A 23,079-nucleotide genomic window follows, 5' to 3' on the forward strand; every position below is an offset into this window, starting at 1 on the left:
GGCGATTCATTTACTAGAGACTGTCGGAGGATCGAACCACTCCCACGACATAGGGGGAGGGCTGCTTCGCGGGATAGAAAGAAGAAGAAAAAACTAAACTCGGCGTAAGCTTAGGGTTGCCCGAATAAGACATGTTACAGTTTTGTTATGTAGATTTTTTTTTATCTTCGGTGATAACTCGAGGAAATAATACATAGATACTCCTTGTATCGAATCCCCCCTATTAAATAATTGATGCTGCGTTCTAAAGAAGAACACCTTGGTGTTCAGTCAGGTGAGGGGCATAGGAGGGGTCTATTCTGCATTATACTAACATGCATGCAGGCATGACAACGGGGCTGAGCATAACAGTTCAAAATACAGTTATGTTGATATAATTAACAAATAATTATACTGAAGTCACTCACTTTTAGTGTATAATTACCATGCTAACTGACTGCTGGTTTACACTCTCAAAACGAATCTGGTCGCTGCAACCCCTTTCAGGGATTTCGACCCGAACAGAAACAGAATGGAACTATATATATATATATATATATATATATATTATATATATATATATATATATATATATATATGTGTGTGTGTGTGTGTGTGTGTGTGTGTGTGTGTGTTTTAATACCGTTAAGGTGTTATCTCACTGTACAATAGAGTGACATAAGTACTAAAGTTAGCGTTACAGTTTTCGCTCAATGTCTCTAAGCACGATCCAGTAAATATACGTGCTAGATAAGTTTATTATGCCGTCAATTAATAATAATACGGCAGTTAAACATAATAGCGCCGTTTTACGCCAATAACCGGTCACCATTATACTATATATGCTTAACAATATAGTATAATATATATAGCGCAGATATAATAATATAGTGATAATTATATAATAGCTAGATATATATATTAGCAATGTATTGGCATTTATTACTAACCGTAAATAATTCAGTTATAGAACATAAGAACATAGGAAAGTTTTCAAACGAGAGGAGGCCGCTCGGCCCATCTTGCTTGTTTGGTTGTCAGTAGCTTAATGATCCCAAAATCTCATCAAGCAGCTTCTGAAGGATCCCAGGGTGTCAGCTTCAACAACATTACTGGGGAGTTGATTCCAGACCCTCACAATTCTCTGTGTAAAAAAGTGCCCCCTATTTTCTGTTCTGAATGCCCCTTTGTCTAATCTCCATTTGTGACCCCTAGTCCTTGTTTCCTTTTTCAGGTCGAAAAAGTCCCTTGGGTCGACACTGTCAATACCTTTTAGAATATTGAATGCTTGAATTAGGTCGCCGCGTAGTCTTCTTTGTTCAAGACTGAACAGATTCAATTCTTTTAGCCTGTCTGCATATGACTTGCCTTTTAAACCCTGAATAAAGGATTTGTTAGAAGTGGGATATACGCAGAGATTCGTCCAATCCGAGGTCTCGCGGTTTAAATATATACATTTCAAAGCTCTTGATCAGTATTGTTTTTGTTTTTGTTTTGTTTTTTGTTAGGTTTTTTTGTTTGTTTGTTTGTTTTTTTGTTTTTTGTTTGGCAGCTGCTGGGATTTCCAGCAGGTCAGCTATCTTGCTACAAATACTGTACATAGACATACATACAAAGTCTGTCACACAGAGCACATGTCTGAAAACATACATGCATTCATGCACATAACACACTGTATGCCAGCTTAGTGCTGCTGGATGCATCCCTGTCCTAATAAAAGCACAGCAAAGTGTAATAAAGTACAGAGAAGCACAGCATTGCAATGCAAAGAGATGGTAAAACATACTAATAAACCAGGGTAAGCTATGGGAAAAGTGTAATAAAACTCAACAGATACCGTGGTAAACTCACAAGAATACACTTTATTTGTTATAACTCGTCATGCAGACGGATACTGCGTGCAGCTGCAGTTTGCCCAGTTCTTAGTTCATGTGAATGTCGAGGCTGAGTCCCGTTATCAGGTGTTGGCGTGTAGGACGCGACGCACTTAGAGAATCCCTTCGTATTAGTTGTTCATTCGAGGATTACCGGCGCTTCTTGGGATGAAGTTCATTGCGGTGTGGTTTTGTATTGAAGTCATTCAGCCATATTTTTGCAGCAAGTGAAAAGTTTGTTTCATAAGATTATTACGCCATAGTACTACTGTAGTAAAAGGCATTGGCGTCAAAACAGGGCTTAGGAAGGTTTACTGACAGCATTCTGGAATATGTAAAAGACTTACTGTGTGTGTCAGTCTCAGTAACAACAGGCAACACGGTAGATACAGACAGACTCGGACAGAGGACTAATTGGAGGAACTTGGTTGTCAGGTGCTTCCAATCAGGAAGGCAGACTTTACAGATTTCCACCCTCAATACAATTCAACAGAACACAGCTTCCCTGAAGGAATTTGGGAGATCGTTGGGAAATACTGCAATTTGTATAATTACTTGGCACCACCTAGTGGCAAGTAATTGTTTTTATTTATTTTATTTTTTTTTATCATACTTTATTCCAGGAGTCGTCTTTGTTCGTAATTAATCCACCTTGGTAACAGGACGCCCTCTCGTGTGTTCTATGGTGTACTGCACTGTGCAACACATAACTTACCTGATTAGCTGTCTACTGCCTACAGCTGGGAACAAGAGGGATCAATCAACCTGCTCACGGCATTTCTGTTTTCACATATCTTGCTCCCAAATATAAAAAAAAATGCAGACTTAAATGTGATTTTATGTTCAAGGTGATATTGTACAAGAGTTGAAAGGTCACATTGTCATGATTGGCCTGAAATTAGAAAGTAAGTCTGTTCAGTGCATGGCAGTTAGAATTCTCCAGACAAGACATTTTATTATTTTTATAAACACACTTTATTATTTTTATTTTAGTTATCACAAAAAAACAAACAAAAAAAAAAACCCACAAAAAACGTAACACCAAAACGACAAAACAAAGGCCTCCCTGGCAGAGGAATGTTGCAGTATAGATCAGCTGTCATCATTAATATCATCATCATTACTATCTGAGGCTAAATAAACAATACAAATGTAAACAAACTAAGGGAGCCAACAGGAGATGAGAGGAGGTCTGCCCTTGTGAGAGACTCGTGTGTCTAAAGCCCCTAGACTGGGGCGAGAGAGTGAGGCAATATCCTGGCTGGGTGTTTGTGTGGGTGACAGCGAGACAGACAGAGTTCTAGGAGGCAGTGTGTCTCACAAGGTTGCCATCTCAGGTGTGCGTCTGTGTTTCAGTCGGTCTCTGTGTCTGTGTCTAGGGTATGTGTGGGACCAGGTCTCAGTCTAGGTCTCTCCTTCTCTCTCTGCTCAGGGGGAGATGTGTTGCCCTCTGTCTGTGCGAGTGTGTATAGCTGTCATTGGGTCTCACTGTGCGAGTGTGTGTGTATACTTGTCACTGGGTCTCAGTATTGTCTCTGTCTCTCTGCTCCCTGGTTATTAGTCTCTGGGTCTCAGTATGTTTGTACGGTTGTCTCTGGGTCTCTCTCTCTGCTCAGGGGGTGAAGGTTGCCATCTCGAGGGAGATGCGCTGCCACAGCTCTTTGGTCTGCTTGCCCCTCTTGAGGTTCTGCAGCACGTCGTTGAACTGCATCATGCCGACGGGGGTGAGGCAGAACGCACTGCGCGCGCTGCGGATGATATTCACAAAGTCATCGTAGTCCGCCAGGGTCAGGTGAATCAGCCGGTGATGGATATACTAGAGACAGAGAGAGAGACAGAGGGTGAGTGGAAAGATGACAGAAGGATGGAGAGGTGAACAGCCCCTCTCATCTGCAGGTATGCCTGTGTGCTTATCTATAGACTGTTAGTGTGTGCAGTCTTGCACCTGTGTGTCTATAGCTCCTGTGTAGTGTGTGTATGTGTCTACAGCGTTTGTCAGTGTGTGTGTCTACAGCATGTGTCAGTGTATGTCTATAGTGTGTGTGTGTGTGTTTATAGCATGTGTCTGGTTGTGTGTCGTTATGTATAACCACCTCACCTGCAGATATGCCTGCTGGCAGCGCTGCACAAGCTGGTGGAAGGCAGGCATGCGCAGGTGTGCATGGATGTGCGCGGGATTCAGCCGCTGCAGCGCCTCCATGATGATCTCCTGCAGCACGAAAGGGCTGAGCACACCCTTCGCAGCCCCCACACAGAACTGGTACACATAGTTCACTCCTGCAAAGACAGAGACAGAGAGAGTGAATACTTTCCCATACTACACAGACACAGAGTGAATATATCCTCATACTGCAGACAGACAAACAGACAGACAGACAGTAAATATTAGGTACACTAATATGTAGGTCTCCTAATTTTGAACGTATATGATTTTACTGCTAATGCATGCTCGTGATTCTTCAGCTCTAAGCAGTATGTCTGTCTGTAATTATGTAATCATGACCTCCTCTCTCTCTCTCTCTCTCGTCCCTTACCCAGGCGCGCGGCCAGCCCCAGCAGCCACTTGACATCTTCAGTGTAGGGGGGGCTGCGGGAGAAGTTATTGGGGTGATCATTGTGAGCCCTGCGCCCCAGCATCTCCAGAGCCAGCATCCCTGTGAGGACAGGAGACAATGCACACAGTGTGATTAAACCTGAACAATACACACAGACACAGACACACGTGATCAAAACTGAACGCCACCCACACACACACACACACATGATCGAAAATGAACTCACACAGAAACGATCAAAACTGAACACCACACACACACACACACGTGATCGAGACTGAATACCACACAGCATGAGCAAAACTGAACAAACACACAGCGTGAGCAAAACTGAACACACACACAGACACTCTGTAATACAAACACACAGACACTAATACACAGCGTGCAGTAAGCAGCGAGTAAGAGGAGCACGGAGTCTATGTGCTGACCAACTCTGTAGGCAGAGTGCAGGTAGTGCAGGCCCTGCTGGCTGACTGGCTGGTTGTGCTGCTCCTCCTCGGAGGGGAAGGGGGCCGGCTGGGGGGCAAGGCCAGGCAGAGAGGAGCCTGCGTGTATGCCACCTACTGGAGACAAACAAACACAGGAGATATTAATAACAACCCAACTGCAGTGCGAGAGCCAATCCAGGTTTCACATTAATCCTGTCAGAATAATAATAATAATAATAATAATAATAATAACAACAAAAAAAACAACAAGAATGGACTCCCGTTGCAGATCCAGCCCAGGTTTTGCATTCTCTGCACTGACCTGCCACAGTGGTGCTGAGGGGCAGTCCTGCTTCAGAGTGGTAGGGGTGCACAGCAATCTGTGTCATGGACGGGACGGGCACACCTGGGAAGCTGACGGTGGTGGCTGCCATGGGGGGGTGCGGGTGGGGGCCCGTCGCCACGGAAAAGGGGTACTGGGCCCCCATGAAGGCCGGGTGCACTACCTGGGAGGGGACACAAACACACTGAAGTCAGTTAGATAGTGATCGGGGCAGCCATGCTACTCACACTGCAACCACACCAGCGTGTACACTTGCAGACAGTCAGTGATAGAGTTTACATCTATAAAAGACACACACAAGACCCCCACAACCAACACACACAGAAACTCCACACTTCCATGTGATTCTGCTATCAACCAACAGAGACAGACAGAAACACACAGTCCCTCTCTCTCCTTACCTGCGGGTACGCTCCCCCTGACACGGGGAACACAGCTGGCCGGGGGACGTGCTGCAGGGGGTGCCCCAGATACTGTGGGGTGCAGATGGAGGACAGGTGTGTCTGGATGGTGGTGTAGGGGTGCAGCCCCTGTGTGTGGGGGTGCCCCATGGCAGACCCCGCGATGGCGTGCTGCTGGTACAGCGTGGAGCCCACCGATATCACAGGGACCACAGCCGCAGTGCTCACTGTCACCGCCGTGGCCCCGGGGGTCCCTCCAGAGGCGCTCCGCTGGTCCAGGTCTCGCCGAGAGCGGCCCGGGGACGGCCGGCCCAACCGTTGGCCCCACATCCCCCCTGACCCTCACGCTGGGCCCCCGCCCCGCCCACCATGGTCTGCTCATACAGCCAGTACCACTGGTGAGCGACTTCGAAAAGGACCTCGGGGTACACCCCTCCTCCCTTCGCAGCCTCCTCCACCGCCATGCATGCCTTCTCCAGCATCACGTTGTCCTGAGAGAGGGGGAGGAGAGACAAAATGTTAAAGGCCATGGTTAATACAACATTATCATCTTGAGCTTTATTTAAAGACCTCGGCTGTTTGTAATACCTAAATGTAAACTAGGGAACTCTATCTTATCTTAGAGGTAAGTAGCCACCCTCCACCCCCTTCGCCTAGTCCTTACCTGCTTCTTGCTCTGCAAGTGCATAAGGCAGGCAGACACACTGATCTATACTCTACACCTTGAGTCCCTCACGCTCCCCTACACCCCCCTCCCAGTCCCTACCTGCTCCTTGCACTGCACCAGTGCCCTTTGGATCTCGTTGGGGTTCAGTGCGTGTGCGTGAGGCAGGCAGCTCAGAGCCAGCTCCGCCGCGGCCCGCACCATGTTGAGGTCACGTGCCCGCGAGGCCCGGTCCGCTAGAGAGGCTACCTCGGGGGGGGTGAGGTGGCCGTCCCAGCACTCCACCAGGATATTGAGAGCAGCGCTGCCGATCTCCATCGCCTGGCCTGGGGGGGGGGGGGAAGGGAAGAGAGACAGAGAGAAAATGAGAGAGAGAGAAGCACACACACACACACAGACAGAGTCACAGACAGACTGACTTGCACACACAGAGAGAAGCAGAAACAGAGAGAGACTGCGTTACATACAGACTGACAGTCAACACAGACTTACTCACCAGTGATCCAGGAGACATGAGAGGAGTAGGTCCTGGAGAGCCAGTTTGGTGAGACAAAGTTGTGCAGGCCCAGGGCGTACAGGCCGATCTCGAAGGCACACAGGTGCAGGTTGCGGTGTGGCCCCTGGTGGCCCCCGCTGGCGGAGGGGTGTGTGAAGATGGAGGTGGAGCTGTTGCCGCCGGCCTTGATCAACACCGTCTTGGCCAGCTCAAAGTAGAAGTGCGCTGCAGCCTCCGAGGGCTGGTTAGGGACGTGCGGAACGTGGCACTCTGGCCGACGCCCCTTGTACCTGCAAAACCAGACAGACCTTCGTTAGGATCCCAGCCAAGGACTGGTCCCAATCAGGCCCTCAAATACTAAGTTAATAAGTGTGACGAGAGAGTCACTTTACACAACAAATTGGATCATGCCTTGGCTTTAACCCTTGATATAGCCAGCCTTTGTTTAGTACAAGTGAGAAAACGTTTTATTCATCAAGTGGGTAAACTCAGTTTATCTGCGTTTATCCTCGACTACACTACTGGAAAGATCCTGCTCCGTTTTCAGTTTGCTTGTTCCATCACGCTCACCTGCTGCTGTCGGCGCTCTTGGCTCTGGCCCCACCCCCTGCCCTGCGTGACCCGCTGGAAGAGGAGGAACCCAGCGAATCGGACGAGGAGCTGCTGATGCTGTCACTGTCCTGGCCTCGTCCCCAGGAGGCTGCTGCCCAACCCCCTCGCAGGGGGCGTCGGCTGAGAGTGGGGGAGCTGTCGGAGGTGGTTTCGGGGGCGCTGCTGTCGATACTAGCCATGCCTGAAGGGGGGGGGGGTCAAAGTGAATCTGTAGCCAAGCTAGAAGAAACTATAAGTGAAACATGAGAAATCCTTGGGGTGCTGTGCGTGTCTGTTATGGGGTGCAAGTTATTTGTGTGCGACTGTGTGAGTCTTTATTTGTATTGATGTGTGTTTTGGGGTGCTCATTACCTGTGTGTGTTTTGGCGTGCTCGTTACCTGTGTGCTTCTTCTTCTGTCGAACAGGGGAGCCCCAGCAGCGGCCACTGTATGCCCCTCGAGTCCCAAGGGCCAATCGGCTGGGGACCCGGCCCTCAGGCTTGAAGAGAGGTGCCTCGCTCTGCAGCTCAACGGAGGACAGGGGCACGCCATCTGGCGGGAGGCAAACAAACAATTACACACAGGACATTAACTGTCCTCTGCTTACACACTCTGTCTCGTGTGTATAAATAAACCTGTTTTTCTGTGTTGGAGATTTTCGAGAGATGGGAAAATCTGGCACCAACATCCCATTCCAGCCCAGATCCCTAATGTCCCTAACGAATCTGTGTCGTTTCTATTGCATTTCAGTGATTGTGGTCATTAGCTCATGTTCTTTAGGTATAACTATTCACGGAATGAATAGAACAAAAATATACATGACTGGAATTGAATTTCGGTGCCAGACTTGGCCACGCCTAAAATCACACTGAACTTCCAAAATATACAGTATTCATAATTCTGCACCATTTTCAATTCTACTTAAACATTAGTGAACAGCCCTCTGGTGGCCAAACAGTGCTGAGCGTCTCTGTCATAATCCCTTTGCAAGTAACCTCCAGTTTTTGCGATGCTCCAACATCGTTCTCAAACAGTATTTATCTTCTCTTGTAATACTCATTCTCCCCCCTTCCCCTCTCTCACCCTGCTGCTCTCTGCTGCTGTAGTTCTCTCCGGTAGGCCCCTGCACCATGCTGGTCAGCCCTGCTTGCTGATTGGCTGCCCCCCCACTGGCGACGCCCTGCGCGGCTCCAGACCCACCTCCGACAGCCTGTCCCGTGTGCTTGGCCAAGCCCCCAGTGTGTGCCGCGTGCTTGGAGGGGGAGCGCTGGCTGCTGGCAGCCGGCTTGCTGGAGTAGAAAGAGCTCAGAGTCTGGGGCTTGTGAGTCTGGCTCTCCCGGTCTAGCAGCTTGTCAAGGATCTACGAGACCAAAAGAACAATACAGCACTGCTTCTTAATAATTATATTATTAACCAATCTAGGCTTTACAGGTAGAAGAGAACACAACTTATATCTCTTAATGATACACAGGTATTTTTTTTCTTTTTTACTGTATATCATGTATTATGCTTTTCTCTGTATTTAAAGTATTATGGATTTTCTTGTTACTGCATCTTGTAAAGCACTTTGTGACGGTGGTCCACTATGAAAGGCGCTATATAAAATAAAGATTGATTGATTGTTATTATTGTTACCAAATCTGGAATCTACAGGCAGAAAAGAACACAACTTGTATCTCTTAAATATACAAAACAGCACAACACACTACTGTTAATAACAACAACAATAATAATAATAATTATAATAATAATAATAATAAAAATAATAATAAAGTTCCCCCTTGTAACGTGCCATTGCTACAAGACTGTGCTATTTGTGTCCCACATTTTATCGAGAATAAACAGCTGGTCTAATGGCATTACAGGGCAATAGGTAGCCTCGACCATTCAGCCTCATAACTATCTCTGTGTTTGTCTGCACCCCTGTCTAGCTGCCTGTCTGCGTGTCGTACCTTCTTGAGCTTGCCCTGGTCGTCCTTGTAAGTGATCATGAGCGCCAGGGCCAGATCCCCCTTCTCCCGACGCGTCCCCTCACACAGCAGGGGGTGCTCCGCCTCGCTCACTGTCGTCTTCATACCTGAGAGAGGGGGAGAGCGAGAGAGAGGAGGGGGAGAGAGAGAGAGAGATAATCACTCACACACTCCTTAAGACACTATGCCACTCACACTCCATGAGATGCTGTATACTCATACACACACCTTGAGACACTGTATACTCACACACACTAGAAACACTGTATGCTCACACACACACACTCCATGAGACACTGTACACACTTACACACTCTCACTCTCTCACCAAGCGCTGCGACGGCTGCCTCGAACCCCAGCTCCTCGTCTCCTGGCATCTCGTTGTTCCGATTTCGGCTCGGGGGACGAGAGCCGGTGGGGGAGACCACTGTGGAAGAAACGGGGGGGACACAGTTAGAGATAACTCACAAGTTCAGATCAGAAGTCTGACTCACAAGATCAGAAGTCTGACTCACAAGTTCAGATCAGAAGGCAGGAGGCACTTTGTAAATGAGTTCCAAACGCATGGGGTAGTTTAGCTGGTGAAGCAGGGACAGTTCAAACACTGGGTTCATTGAAAACACAAGCTGGTTCTACACTGTGGCTTCAGATTCCTATAGAGAGACACTGATGATGTGCTCCTGGCCTAGGTGCTTGTTGCTGATCCTGCCTCAGAGCACGTCCAATAAGACCTGGTAGAGATTAGAGTATCAGTGCTGCAGATTCTGAGTAACAGAGTCTACTGACCGGTTACTGATCCACTTTGTGCGTGCAGAGCACATTGAATATATATCTAGCATACCCTGACTGACCCTGACTATGTGGAAACATTGGAGAATTCTGACCCATACCATACTGCTGGTACTGACCCGGGGTGCAGAGCACGTCGAAGATGAAGCTGGCCAGCATGAGAGGCAGGACAGGTCGGTAGTCGCAGAAGTTCCCATCACGGAGCTGCTCGGCTCGCTCCCGGATAGAACTCATCTCTACCAGGCCCAGAGGCAGCTTCTTCAGCAGAGCCACCACCTCCGACTCCTGATACGCCAGCTTCACCTGACGGGGAGGCGGGGCAACAGGGTCACTGATACACACTACCAACACACAGACAGAGAGACAAAGACAGAGAGACAGAAAGAAAAAAAGAAAGAGATACACACACAGTGCAGGTAGGGCCTCATTTCATAGGTGTAATTCACTTTTTCAGTAACAGGGGATTGGTTTTAGAATACTAATCCTCTGGCCCCAGCTACAGCAACCATCCCTGCGCTGCACCAAAGTTACGCCCTTGGCATCATTACCTTGAGAACCTTGGTTCCATTCATTACATCAAGTGCCTATTTGCACCATTGCCTCAGTAAAGCCAGTGCCTCCCTGCCTAGTTACCTCGAGTGCCTTGGTGGAGGCGGGGGGTCTCTGCAGCTCCAGGGAGAACATGCCAGTGTTGAAGGCCAGGTTGTGCAGCTCGGGGCGCTCGCTCAGCACAATCAGAAGGAAGGCAGTCTTGCACAGCGTGCCCGTGGCAACCAGGGTCTGCCAGCTCGTCGACACCTTGCTCTTTTTACCCTGGAGAGACAGGGGGCAGGAAGGAGAACAAGCGACAAGGATGGCAATTAAGTCGGAAAGCTAAAAGCCAAATTTGACTTTCTGACAACAGCCGTGACCCTGCATACCTTGGTCTGGGGTGCCCTGTCTCTGTGCCCCTGCTCTGACAGTACCTTGGTCTGGGGTGCCCTGTCTCTGTACCCCTGCTCTGACAGTACCTTGGTCTGGGGTGCCCAGTCTCTGTACCCCTGCTCTGACAGTACCTTGGTCTGGGGTGCCCTGTCTCTGTACCCCTGCTCTGACAGTACCTTGGTCTGGGGTGCCATGTCTCTGTACCCCTGCTCTGACAGTACCTTGGTCTGGGGTGCCCTGTCTCTGTACCCCTGCTCTGACAGTACCTTGGTCTGGGGTTGCTCCACCTTCAGGTCAGGAGGGTTGGATAGAAGATCCTCAGCCAGCTCCACAGCCAGGTGGCATGCCTCGTTACTGTAACCATGAGCATACAGGGCCTCTGCACATGCAAACAGTACCTGGGGAAAAACAGGGTTCACTAAAAACTCCAAACTCCAAAATAAAGACTAGAAAGAGAACAAATGGGAAAAAAAGATTCACATTCAGAAACCACAATCCTGGAGTGAGCTCCAGCACTCCAGGGCTGCCGTTGCTGTGTGTGTGAGCGAGAGCGCTCTCTCACCTCTATCCGCTCCTCCTGCTCCAGTGGTTTGATCCCAGAGAAGATGTCTGGTTCCTCCTCTCCATTAGCGCAGTGCTGCCCCCCCCCTCCCTCCTCAGAGGCAGCGCTAGGGTAGTATGCCTGGTAATCATCCTCCCTTGGAGGATGCAGGGCCTGGGCAGAGAGCAGCTCTGCCTCCCCACTCTCCCTCTCTCCATCCCAGGAAGAGTCAGGCTCAGGGGCAGGGTCCTCCCCCACTTCCAGCTCCTCAATCTCAGCCTCCACCTCCGCCTCCACCTCCACCTCCACCTCCACCTCCACCTCCACCTCCACCTCCCCTCCCCTGCTCTCTGTGCCTGCGGGCGAGGTCTTGCTGGGGTAGTATCCCGTGGCGCTCCCTGTCACGGGGCCGTACTTGCGCTGTGCGTCTCTGTGCAGGGTGGGCAGGGAGGGGACGGTTGATGCTGGGGGGGGAGGCAGGTCAAAGGTGTTGCTGGCTTCGGCCCCCAGTGCCAGGCTTGACCCGTCGTCCATGCTGAGCTCAGCCAGGTCCGGCTCCAGAGAGCTGTCCTCGCTGCTGGTCCTGCGCTTGCTGGACCCGTGCTTGACACTCCCGGCTCCACTTGCCTTACCTGCTTGAACCAGCTTCACTTTGCCCCCCAGAGCAGAAGACGAAGAAGCAGACCCTGTGACCTCAGCCTTGTATACACCCTTAATTCCACCACCGTCCTCCACAGCCAGCAAGAACCCTCCTCCCCCTCCTCCTAGCCGGCCCCCCAGCATTAGCCCTCTCCCGCTGGGGACCCCTTTGTGCTTTCCCATCTCTTTGGGGCGCACTGCCACCTCCAGCTGTGAGTTGCCTCCACTGCCCCTGTGCTCTGCTGAGCCCTCCTGCCCGTTTGCCCTGCCAGCTCCTGGCTCCAGGGGCCCCACTGCCCCTGCCCTGCCTGCCCTCTGCTGCTGCACTGTCCTGGCCCAGCAGAAGGCCAGACTCTTCTTGTCCGCGCTGCAGTAGGTGATGCCGGGCAGGGGGTAGGCGCTCTCCCAGCTGAAGAAGCAGGACTCCACCGCTGGCTTGAAGCCCTGGAAAAGTTTATCCAAGGACTTGCGGTGCTGCCCCCGCTTCACGATCTCAATCACCTTGAGGTGCCACTGCTTGAGCTGAGCGCACAGCTCCCCTCGTCTGGGGAGAGAGAGAAGAATGAGAGAGGGATTTGTGGAAGGACAAGAGCCGGGAAAAAGGGAGGTAGGATGAGAAACAAAAAGATGGTTACTGCTGGGAGTTACATGAAAAGCACTATTTTACACTACATACAATTTCTAGCTTATTTAACATTCTACTGCAAGTGTTTGGTACGATTCTCTACTGCTGTTTCTGCTAACAGGCAAGTAGCAATAACTCAACTACATTATCTGCCAATGGGGAGCAATTGGGGTGCTGGGGGGAGAGCAGTGTTACCTCTGTGGGCTCATGGTGGGGTCCAGCACCGCCAGTCTCCAGAGCACCACCATCTCGTCACACATGCTGGCGCAGGCGTGAGCCGCCACCTCAGACTGGCCGTTACTGCGCCCGGTGTGCCCGCCGGCACTGCTGTGAGAGGCGGAGGTGCGCACACTGTACCACCAACCGATTATCTGCAAGAGAGAGAGAGAGAGAGAGAGAGAGAGAAGGTTATAATCCTAGACTGTGCAGCCTAAACAGACATGGAGAGACACTGCTCAGGGGAATTAGTTACCTGGTGTGTGTGTGTCTGGTTTACCTGCTCAGGTGAGGCACTGCTCGGGCGAGTGTGTCAGGTTCACCTGCTCAGCTAATTGTGTTACCGCCTCAGGTGTATCTGGAGTTCCTGCTTGTAGACGAGTGCATCAGGTTTACCTGCTCAGGTGTGTCTGTGTACCTGCTTGTATGTGAGGCACTATCCAGGTGTATTAGTTACCTGCTCGTAGGTGAGGCACTGCTGGGTCAGTATCTCCAGCAGGGGCGCGGCGTTGCTGTCTCTCCTCTTGAACATCTCCCTCACGATGGAGAGCAGGTTCCAGATTCCCTCTGGCTCGCGGCCCCTCAGGGGCCTCAGCAGGCAGGCCCACTCTGCAGCAGCAGGGGGCTCAGTGGAGGAGAGGTACATGGAATTCACATCACTGCAGAGTGAGAGAGGGAGCATGAGAGGAGAGAGGTACACCAAAATTCACCATCTTAGTCAATTGGTCTATTTCCCCTTCTTCCCCATTCTCTCTACCCCCCTACACCCAGTTCTCCCAGCTCACCTGAACACCACCGGCGAGGGCCCGCAAAACTTGTGCAGAGTCTTCTTGATGTTGTCGCTCAAGGTCGACTCGTCAAGGTACCAGGTGCTCTGATCAGAGGCCGAAGGGCCGGCTGTGGGGTCTGGGAGGAAAAAAAAAAGAGACAGACAGACAGGCAGGTTTAGCTTGGTAAACATAACTTCAATCAAAAGATGATCGGAGCTGAGCTGCATGTCCCTCCCTCTCGCTCTTGCTTCCTCCTTGGACTCAGCTAGAAGATGCTGGGCTCAGCTATCCCTCACCCCTCTATTCCTGGGGCTCAGCACACAGTGTTGATGGCAGTGGACTGACAGAAACAGCTCATCAGGAGACGCTGTGTTGTTCTAACCCTATCCCTCTCCCTTCTTCAACCCTAACACCCCCCCTCCCCCCTCTCACCTGGTGCTCCGCATACAGTGTTGATGGCAGTGGACTGCGAGGAGAGCAGCTCGTCCAAGAGACGCTGGGCTGTGGGCAGGATCTGAAAACAAGACAGGAGACAGACAGGGCGCAAGATTAGTCCTGCAAGACAGCCAGCTACCATCTCATATAAAAAGGCTGTGGAAGCATACAGGGGTTTGAAACTGAAATTCAGACTCTCACCTGCTGTGGTAGCTCACTGATGAGGTACTGAGCAAACTTCTGGAGCTGGTCTCTCTGCAGCCGGGACAGAGACTCAGAGACCGGGGCGCGCAGACACACTGCCGAGGCCTGGGGAAAAGAGGAGAGAAAAAAAAACAAACAATTAATAAGATACAAATATATATATATGCATGGATGTATTTCTGTATGCATGTACAGAGAAATATAAGCTTAGATGTACATTTAGAACAAGTTCTTCAATTTGTACCCACGTCGATTCGCATCTCTTGTGGTTAGAGGAGAGTCAGTGTGTCTCTGTGCAGATGGTGTTGAGGGGGGAGTTGAAGTGGGAGTTAATGCTGAGTACAATATGCAGTAGCAGCAGCCCCAGGGATTTCCCCAGAGCGCTTCAGAGAAGATCATCACTCAGATACTACTCCCTGTGAAAACCACACTGCACACCCACTGTGCCAGCACCAAAGGGCAGCCTAAATCTGGACAGAAGCAAGGAACCCACAGACACAAACAAACGCACATGCACATCACACTCACAACGTGCAGATTGTATAAGCTGTATATCGTACTCACGCTGTGCATATTGAACAGTAGATTGTATATGACACTCACGTTGTGAATCCTGAAGAGGCACAGAGCTACCACATGGGCGCACCACTTGGCTCCGGCTCCACAGGTGCAGCTGCAGGAAGAAACGCGGCAGCGGTCAAACATCACAGCCACGTTGTACGCACCCTTCGCCTGAACCACCTGGGGAGAGACCACCGTGGCACTGAGGTGGAAACCTGGGGGGAGAGGGGGTGGGGGGCAGGGTTAAAGCAACTAGGACTCACAGCATGTGTAGAGATTGTGCAGTACACGACTGTGCCGGGAAACAAACTGCTCACACTCAGAGTGAAGCCTGCGTTTCCATTTCAAAGACACCACTTAACCGCCACCTGATTGAGTGAAGCGTGCACCATCCTGCTCAAAAACGAATGGTTCAGATCCCTGGAGTTCGGCACAAGAGGAGGGTGAGGGTGTGAGTGCGAGTGTGTGTACTGGTGGAGTGCATGGACACAATCATCTGCAGCGAGTCCTTCACAGTGTGAGTGTCTAGGGGTGGGGTGCTCTGAGGCTCTTACCAATCTGCAGCGGGTCCTTCACAGCTTTCATCCTGTACAGCTGCTCCCCCCGCTGGAACTCATCCGCACTGCCGTTAGCGAGACACGAATACAGCCTGCAGAGAGAAAGGGAAGGAGAGGGGTTAGTGTGAACTGGAAGAGAGAGACGCTCACAGAAACACAGAAGGCTACCCTCAGCTCTGTGTGAGTGTATGTCTCCCAGAGCGCTTGCACATCTCAGTGTGCAGTCTCTAATCTGTACCTGATGTCCTCCTCGTTCTCTGGGAAGCTCCAGTAGGCTATCCTGAGCTGCAGCTGCTCTGGGACTGGGGGGTACACCTTCTCCACCACCTCGAAGGGGATGTGGAACGCAACCTGCTTAGCAGAGAGCTCCACCAGAGGGATCACCTGACCATCTGAGAGGGGAGGAAGAGAAAGGAAGTTAATACCGAGAGAGAGAGAACACAATGTGAATCATGACCTCCTTTGGATTAAGCCAAGGTTATTAGTGATGTATATAAGCTGTAACATAAACCAGGAAACAAACAAGTGACATTATATATATATATATATATATATATATATATATATATATATATATATATATATATATATTTTGGTCTTCAAATTCTGTTTCTGTTATACTGAGGACATGAGCACTGAGACACTGAGCAAAAATCCTAAATCTGTAATGGCATGTTCAGAGCGACGCTGCATACTGTTTGAGGAGCGTTTGCTTTGGCCCTGGCCTAACTCCAGTCACTTTGAGAACCCAGAAGGAAGAGTCCAGGAACACTGATCATTAGAATGACAAAACACAAACAAACTGCAGGGAGGAAAGAACCACAAGCACAAGAGACTTATATACACTCGCACAAAGAGAGAGAGAGACACACGCACACAGAGAAACACCCAGACACACACACAATCTTACATACAGAGACACAAACACACAGACTCTTGCATAGAGTCACACACACACAAAATACACACACACACACACACACACCAGAACCACCCCAGTGGGGTCTTAAATTTTACATAGTCAAGGTGTCACAGACACTGTTTATGTTACATGTTTTTTGAAAAACCACCACACTCAAAGACACACACACACACACACAGAAATACCCAGACACACAAACACAGAATCTTACATATAGAGTGTCACACACACAAACACACGCACACAAAGAATCTTACATATAGACACACACACAAACACCCCCCCAGAGAATCTTACATAGACACACACACACATACAAGCACAGAGACTCTAACAAAGACACACACACTTTTGGCTTGTTCTTCCCTGTCTTTGGAGCAGGCTGGAGGCTCAAATGAAATTCACAGAATCAGTGTGGATTTCTATGAATCACTCAGTAATGCTGCTGGCAGCAGCTGCGATGCCCTTTGCAAAAACACTTTCCATCAAACTGTAGTGAGTACAACTGAGCAACACGACACACATGAGCCAGGGATGGAAATAATAAGACTCCCATTGCACAGCAGTGTGATCCGTTCCTGGTTTTACTAGGAGTTCAATAAGATACTCCTGAGCTTGTTACCTATACACTGGGGCTAATCAAGCTCATACTAAAACCCGCAATGGGTAAAAATGCTATGCAGTCTTATTTCCATCCTGTAATCCGATACAAGCAGAGCTGGGGCCTCACTGCACAGGGAGCATCGCATGGGGTAAGGGGAGCTGTGTGGAGAACATACTGACTTGGGGGCAAAGTAGAGGGGATTCCATTCCAATTGATTTCCTAAAAGTTTAAACATTACCATATTGGGAGTGTTTGTAACCACTCAGAAAAGCTATTATGGGAAGCCCTCTATTCGAGTGCTGTTACAGTTTTTTGATGCATGGCAACATGAATGTGCTTATTGGAAATATTAAATTGATAACCTTACACTGCACACATCTGACTTTAACAATACTACCAAGGCCACTGCACGATAAGACACTGACACGGGAGGTAGTGAGGTCTAGTGTTTAGAGCTGGGAGACTGGGAAGGAGGGAGGTACTGTGGTCTAGTGGTTAGAGCCGAGGGACTGGGAGAGAGACAGCATGTTCCAGTGGTTAGAGCGGAGAAGAGACTGGGAGTGAGGGAGACAGTGTGGTCTACTGATTAGAGCCGAGAGACTGGGAGGGAGGCGGTGTGGTCTAGTGGGTCGAGCCTGTCATTCATTGAACAAATAACAAAAGCAGGCAGAGCTACTGATACACTAATACAGTTTGTTTTTTACCTTTTATTTTGACAGTGGGAGAGTTGGGTCCTGCCGACTGTTTTCTCCATCCTCGCCAGTTTTGACACAGGCTCTCCGCCTCGGAGATGAAGGAGCACAGCGAGTCCTCCTCGAACCGGTCCGAGTCTTCGAAGGAAAACCTTTCCCCGTCCTCCCACTCCGCGAACATGAGCTCCATCACAGCTGCGGGGCTCACCGAGAGCGGGTGACACGCCAACGGCGCTGCACACACCAAGGCTGGGCTTTCCGAAGAATAAAAGTGGGGGAGGGTGTCGAGCAAACGAAAGGCAAGACAACAACCAAAAGGCTTTCCTCGCTCGCAGCAAAACAGTACTACTGATTCCGATCTATGTATTTCCTTCCTTTAGCTGAAAAAATAAAAGTTATATCAACGGTGCAGCTTCATACTTCAATCGCAGCACTTCTCGTTCGTGTTTGTATTCATATATATTGCTTTTTGTACACTTCCAACACTTTGACATGTACTCAACTAAACAAAAAAAAGACTGCCAGCAGTGGCAATAACACCGTTAGCGGTGAATTAATTAAACGCGATCTTTATTCCCCACAAGTTGCTAATACTATATTTACATATACTGACTTACTTCTGAAACAAATAATCGCTGTGCAATTGAATACTCAAACTATATATTAAAAAAAGATATATTACGAATATGCAGAAACAGAAAATATATATTTTCGTTTAACACGAACTGTGAAAAGAAAACGTAGTATTATTTAAACTTGTGTCTTAGCGACTGTCACTCTGGAAGAAAACAAATACACCGCGCTAAATGATTTTCTTTTTATACAAAAAAAAAAAAAAAAAACAGACGTGACGAGTAACACTAGAGCGGGGGGCTGTGGGTGTGCTCGTCACATACAGCAAGAGGTTTCAGTTTAGTATAATTGTTTAGTTTCATTACAAAAAAAAAAAAGTTTAGCGTTATACCAAACTAATAATTTCACATCTCTTTCAAACTCGTTATAAATTTTAGAAAAATAGATACAATCTGTAAACCCTATCTAGAAACTACGTCAGCCTTCAGAGACACCCACAATGACCGCTGCCTGTAGCCTATCTTACTGGTACCGAGTCCGACTCGGTCGTTCAGTTGAAAAGTTCTCTCGTTTTATTCTGCAGTGTTGTTGTTAAGCAGTTCCGCGCTTGTATTGGGTTTTATCCCTGAAAATGCGCTCCCGTTTTCAGTAAATCCTCAGGGTGAAACACACTGCCAAACCCGACACATAAACCACCAGCATCCTCTAATCCGCCAAACCGCTTATTATTCTGTGTGTTGTCCGAAGAAATGGTTAGGGTCACTTTTACATATTTCGGTTCTCTTTCGCTGTTTTGTATTAAAAACAAAACACACACAGACACACACCGATGCCGGTAGTATTGTTATGCAACACGGCACAGGAAAACACCGTCTCAGTCTCTTCTTCTAGTCCGAGGCGCTCTTACTGTACGCTTGTTAATAATAATAATAATAATAATAATAATAATAATAATCTGAAATGAGTACAAACGCTGATTTATATTTGTACTATCAAAACAATACTAACACATTGTATTTCATATGTTGTTGTTTTTTTTTTTTTGGGGGGGGGGGGGTGGCATCCGGCCGTCCACAGTCTATTTCTTTCTTTCTTTTTTTCTTTCTTTCTAAAACAAAACAAAACAGCTACTCCGGTGCTGTTTAAAGCCTCAGACGGTCGCTGGGAGCTCACTCGGCGGCCCCGGTTGCCGGTTTCACTGGCCCTCCGGACGCCGTGTTCAAAAGCCCTGTCTACTTGCTAAAAAAAAAAAAAGGCTGCGGGTGTCTCGGTCTCCTGTATATTCCCAGGACAACCCCCCCCCGTCTTCTGCCGTTTCTTCCCGGTCGCCCCCCAGCTCTTTCTCCGCTAACGAAGATGGCTCTCCACGATCAGCTGATCCCAACTTCCGCCTCACACTCATTCAAACTCAGATTTTGTAGTAACTGTGCAGTGTGATAACACCCGGGCCTCTTTATACAACGGGAACGTCTTTTACACTTCGGATATATTCACCGAGATTGCTCTCGGTTTCTATTTTTCTTTTTAAATCTTTTTTTTTTTAAATCCCTCACGACCCGAACTCCCTCTAATCGCTGTTGCTATGAGGTAACCCGATACGCGCACGCATGTGGAAGATGACGTCACCGGTTTAGGGGACGGCAGTTTGAATGACAGGCTTTAGAAAATCTTGATCATTAATACACTATATGACGATTTTAATAAATCAGACATTAGTAGATGGGAGCTTTTTAAATTTCAATTCAGAAAAAAATGGCTGTGGAATTTAGTCAAATTAAACAACAGGAAAAAATAAGTATTGTTTCTTTAAAATAAATTATCCTCTTTGATCAGTAAAGGTCTATAGTCTGATGATGAATCTTTAGAATGGCAAAACCGAAATTTAGCACTTGATAATTATTTTATTGAACTAACTAACGGCACCTTCGTTCGTTCACGTGGTAAATGGTTGGAAAATGGTAAGAACAATTCTAGTTTTTTTTTTTTTTTTTTTTTGCACTTTAAAGACGCATTTATCTCTTTAAATATTAATGGTAAAGCAACCAATAATCAAATCGATATTGCACAATATGTAGAAACATTTTACCGTAATTTATATAATTCTAATTTCAAGAATAACGAGATTGAGCTTTTTTTTTTTTTTTTTACATAATTGATTCCCAAGTAAATTCCCAAGCTTGATAGAGAAATGATTGATTCTTGTGACAGAGATTTATCTTTGAAAGAACCGAATGTAACTACAGTTCTAAGTTTGCCATAGATAAATCTCTTGGTCCTGACGGTATCACAACTGAGGTATACAGACACACTTGGGAGGATCTTAGGTCTCCACTATTGTTTATGTTAAAGGAAAGTAGCAATAGAGGGGAAATATGTGATTCAATTATTGTTAGATAACTGGCGACCCATAACACTTTTAAACGTAGATTATAAAATTCTTGCCCTTTTCTATGCCAACAGGTTAAAATAAGTTTTAAATCGTGTCATTAATGAAAAACTGCCACATTAACAACATTCGATTCAATTTAGATTTATTGGATTCTAAGGATAAAGTTGATAAAAATGCCCTGTTATTATTTCTGAACTTTTTGGATTTGGGAACCACTTTACTAATGTAATACATACTTTACAGAAAGGAATAAATAGCTCTGTTTTTTTTAGTCTCTGGTACCTCACCAAGCTTTCTGCTGGAAAGAGGCATTAGACAAGGATGCCCCATATCACCTTGCTTGTTTTTACTTGTAGCAGAATTATTATCAAACTGTATTAAAATAGCAAAGACATTACTGGTATAAACATATATTCAAGAGAAATTAAAATGACTCAATTAGCAGATGATACTATTTTATTTTTAAGTAACATGGATCAGGTATAGAAAGCCATTGATCAAAATAATCTTTTTTCTTATGCCTCTGGGTTAGGCTTACATTTAGCTAAATTAGGTTTTATTTATTCAAGATTCACTTGTCACAAGTGTAGAAAACATTTCAGTTAAAAACTGTTACATATATTGGAATTTTTATTTCTAAGAATAGCATTGAAAGAGAAAAAAATGTCCTAAGATACAAAAAAAAAAAAAAATAAATAAATACATTTTTAATCTCTGGTTACAGAGAGATTTATCTATTTTTTGGTAGATCTTTATTATCTAAAGTTGAAGGCATCTCTAGAATGGTATCCCCCTGCATTCCCATTGTATGTATCTAAAATTAATGTAAAAGAAATTACAAATATTAATGATGTATTATTAAAATGTATTTGGAAGAACAAACCCCATGAAATAAAAAAAAAAACTTATTATTTCTAATCCCCAAATTGGTGATTTAAAATGATTTACTCTATACTTGAATCATCTCAATAATACCTTTAAAAGTAAATGGTTCCAACAATGCTTGCTCCGTGATAACTTTGTTTGGTTTTTAATTACAAACTTAATTTACCATAAACTGGGAGGTCTAAAATTTCTGTTAGCATGCAATTATTCCCTGGATAATTTTATTCAGTTATGGAAGAAAAACAATATTTTGTTTATCTCAGATTTATTTGATGATAATGGAAATGTTCTATCATATGAAGCTGTTTTGAATAATTTCAAATATTTTTGTTATGCCGTAAGTACTATTCCTCCAGGAATGTGGTCACTATGCTTATAGTAATAATAACTATTTCCTGAATTAAAGAGTAGATTTAAACTTCTTATAGATCCCACTTGTTCCAATACTTATATTAGAAACACTTTTGCTAATGAAGATTATACACTATATAAAGGAACTTCATTTTGGAATAGCATTTTAAATAATATTAATTGGCAGTTAACTTGGTCCCTCCCTCTTAAATACTATATTAAGAATAACATTAAATAAGTTAGTTTTAATATTTTACATAAGATTTACCCTATGAAAGAGACAATTACTAAATGTAACTTTGATGTATCAGCCTTGTGTAGCTTTTGTAATGGGGAAACATTTTCCATTTTGCTCTTTTACCAAGAAATTCTGGTCAGATGTTTGTCTTTTTATCTGTAATCATTTGAATGTAACTTGACCTACAATCTGTAGATATAATATGGTCTTTTAAACATAACACAGATATACTGAGACAGATACACTGAGACAGACACACACAGATACACTGAGACAGACACACACACACACTGACAGATACACTGACACAGATACACTGAGACAGACACACACACTGACAGATACACTGAGAGACACATACACACTGACAGATACACTGAGACAGACACACACACTGACAGATACACTGAGAGACACATACACACTGACAGATACACTGAGACAGACACACACACTGACAGATACACTGAGAGACACATACACACTGACAGATACACTGAGACAGACACACACACACTGACACAGATACACTGAGACAGACACACACACTGACAGATACACTGAGAGACACATACACACTGACACAGATACACTGAGACAGACACACACACTGACAGATACACTGAGACAGACACATACACACTGAGACAGATACACTGAGACAGACACACACACTGACAGATACACTGAGACAGACACATACACACTGACACAGATACACTGAGACAGACACATACACACTGACACAGATACACTGAGACAGACACATACACACTGACAGATACACTGAGACAGACACATACACACTGACACATACACTGAGACAGACACATACACACTGACACAGATACACTGACACA

At 46.7% G+C, this 23,079-nt stretch overlaps 1 protein-coding gene across 1 annotated transcript; it reads right to left on the reverse strand.

Annotated features, from left to right (window-relative positions):
• Nucleotides 1–2,861: 2,861 nt before the first annotated feature.
• On the reverse strand, nt 2,862–19,366 carry LOC121325687 (zinc finger SWIM domain-containing protein 8-like). Its single transcript, XM_041268544.1, is given in 27 exon segments — nt 2,862–3,669; nt 3,952–4,130; nt 4,388–4,507; nt 4,840–4,974; nt 5,162–5,345; nt 5,584–5,835; nt 5,838–6,074; nt 6,350–6,573; nt 6,744–7,033; nt 7,314–7,536; nt 7,734–7,886; nt 8,418–8,694; nt 9,287–9,411; nt 9,633–9,731; nt 10,213–10,396; nt 10,727–10,906; nt 11,284–11,415; nt 11,580–12,741; nt 13,018–13,193; nt 13,496–13,697; nt 13,824–13,944; nt 14,241–14,322; nt 14,445–14,552; nt 15,051–15,223; nt 15,563–15,657; nt 15,804–15,957; nt 17,796–19,366. Coding segments are annotated over 27 exon segments (5,649 nt in total). The 5' UTR covers nt 17,974–19,366; the 3' UTR covers nt 2,862–3,465.
• Between the last annotated feature and the right edge of the window lie 3,713 nt (nt 19,367–23,079).

The sequence above is a fragment of the Polyodon spathula genome, chromosome 13, assembly GCF_017654505.1.
Source record: "Polyodon spathula isolate WHYD16114869_AA chromosome 13, ASM1765450v1, whole genome shotgun sequence".
In the NCBI taxonomy this organism is placed as follows: Eukaryota; Metazoa; Chordata; class Actinopteri; order Acipenseriformes; family Polyodontidae; genus Polyodon; species Polyodon spathula.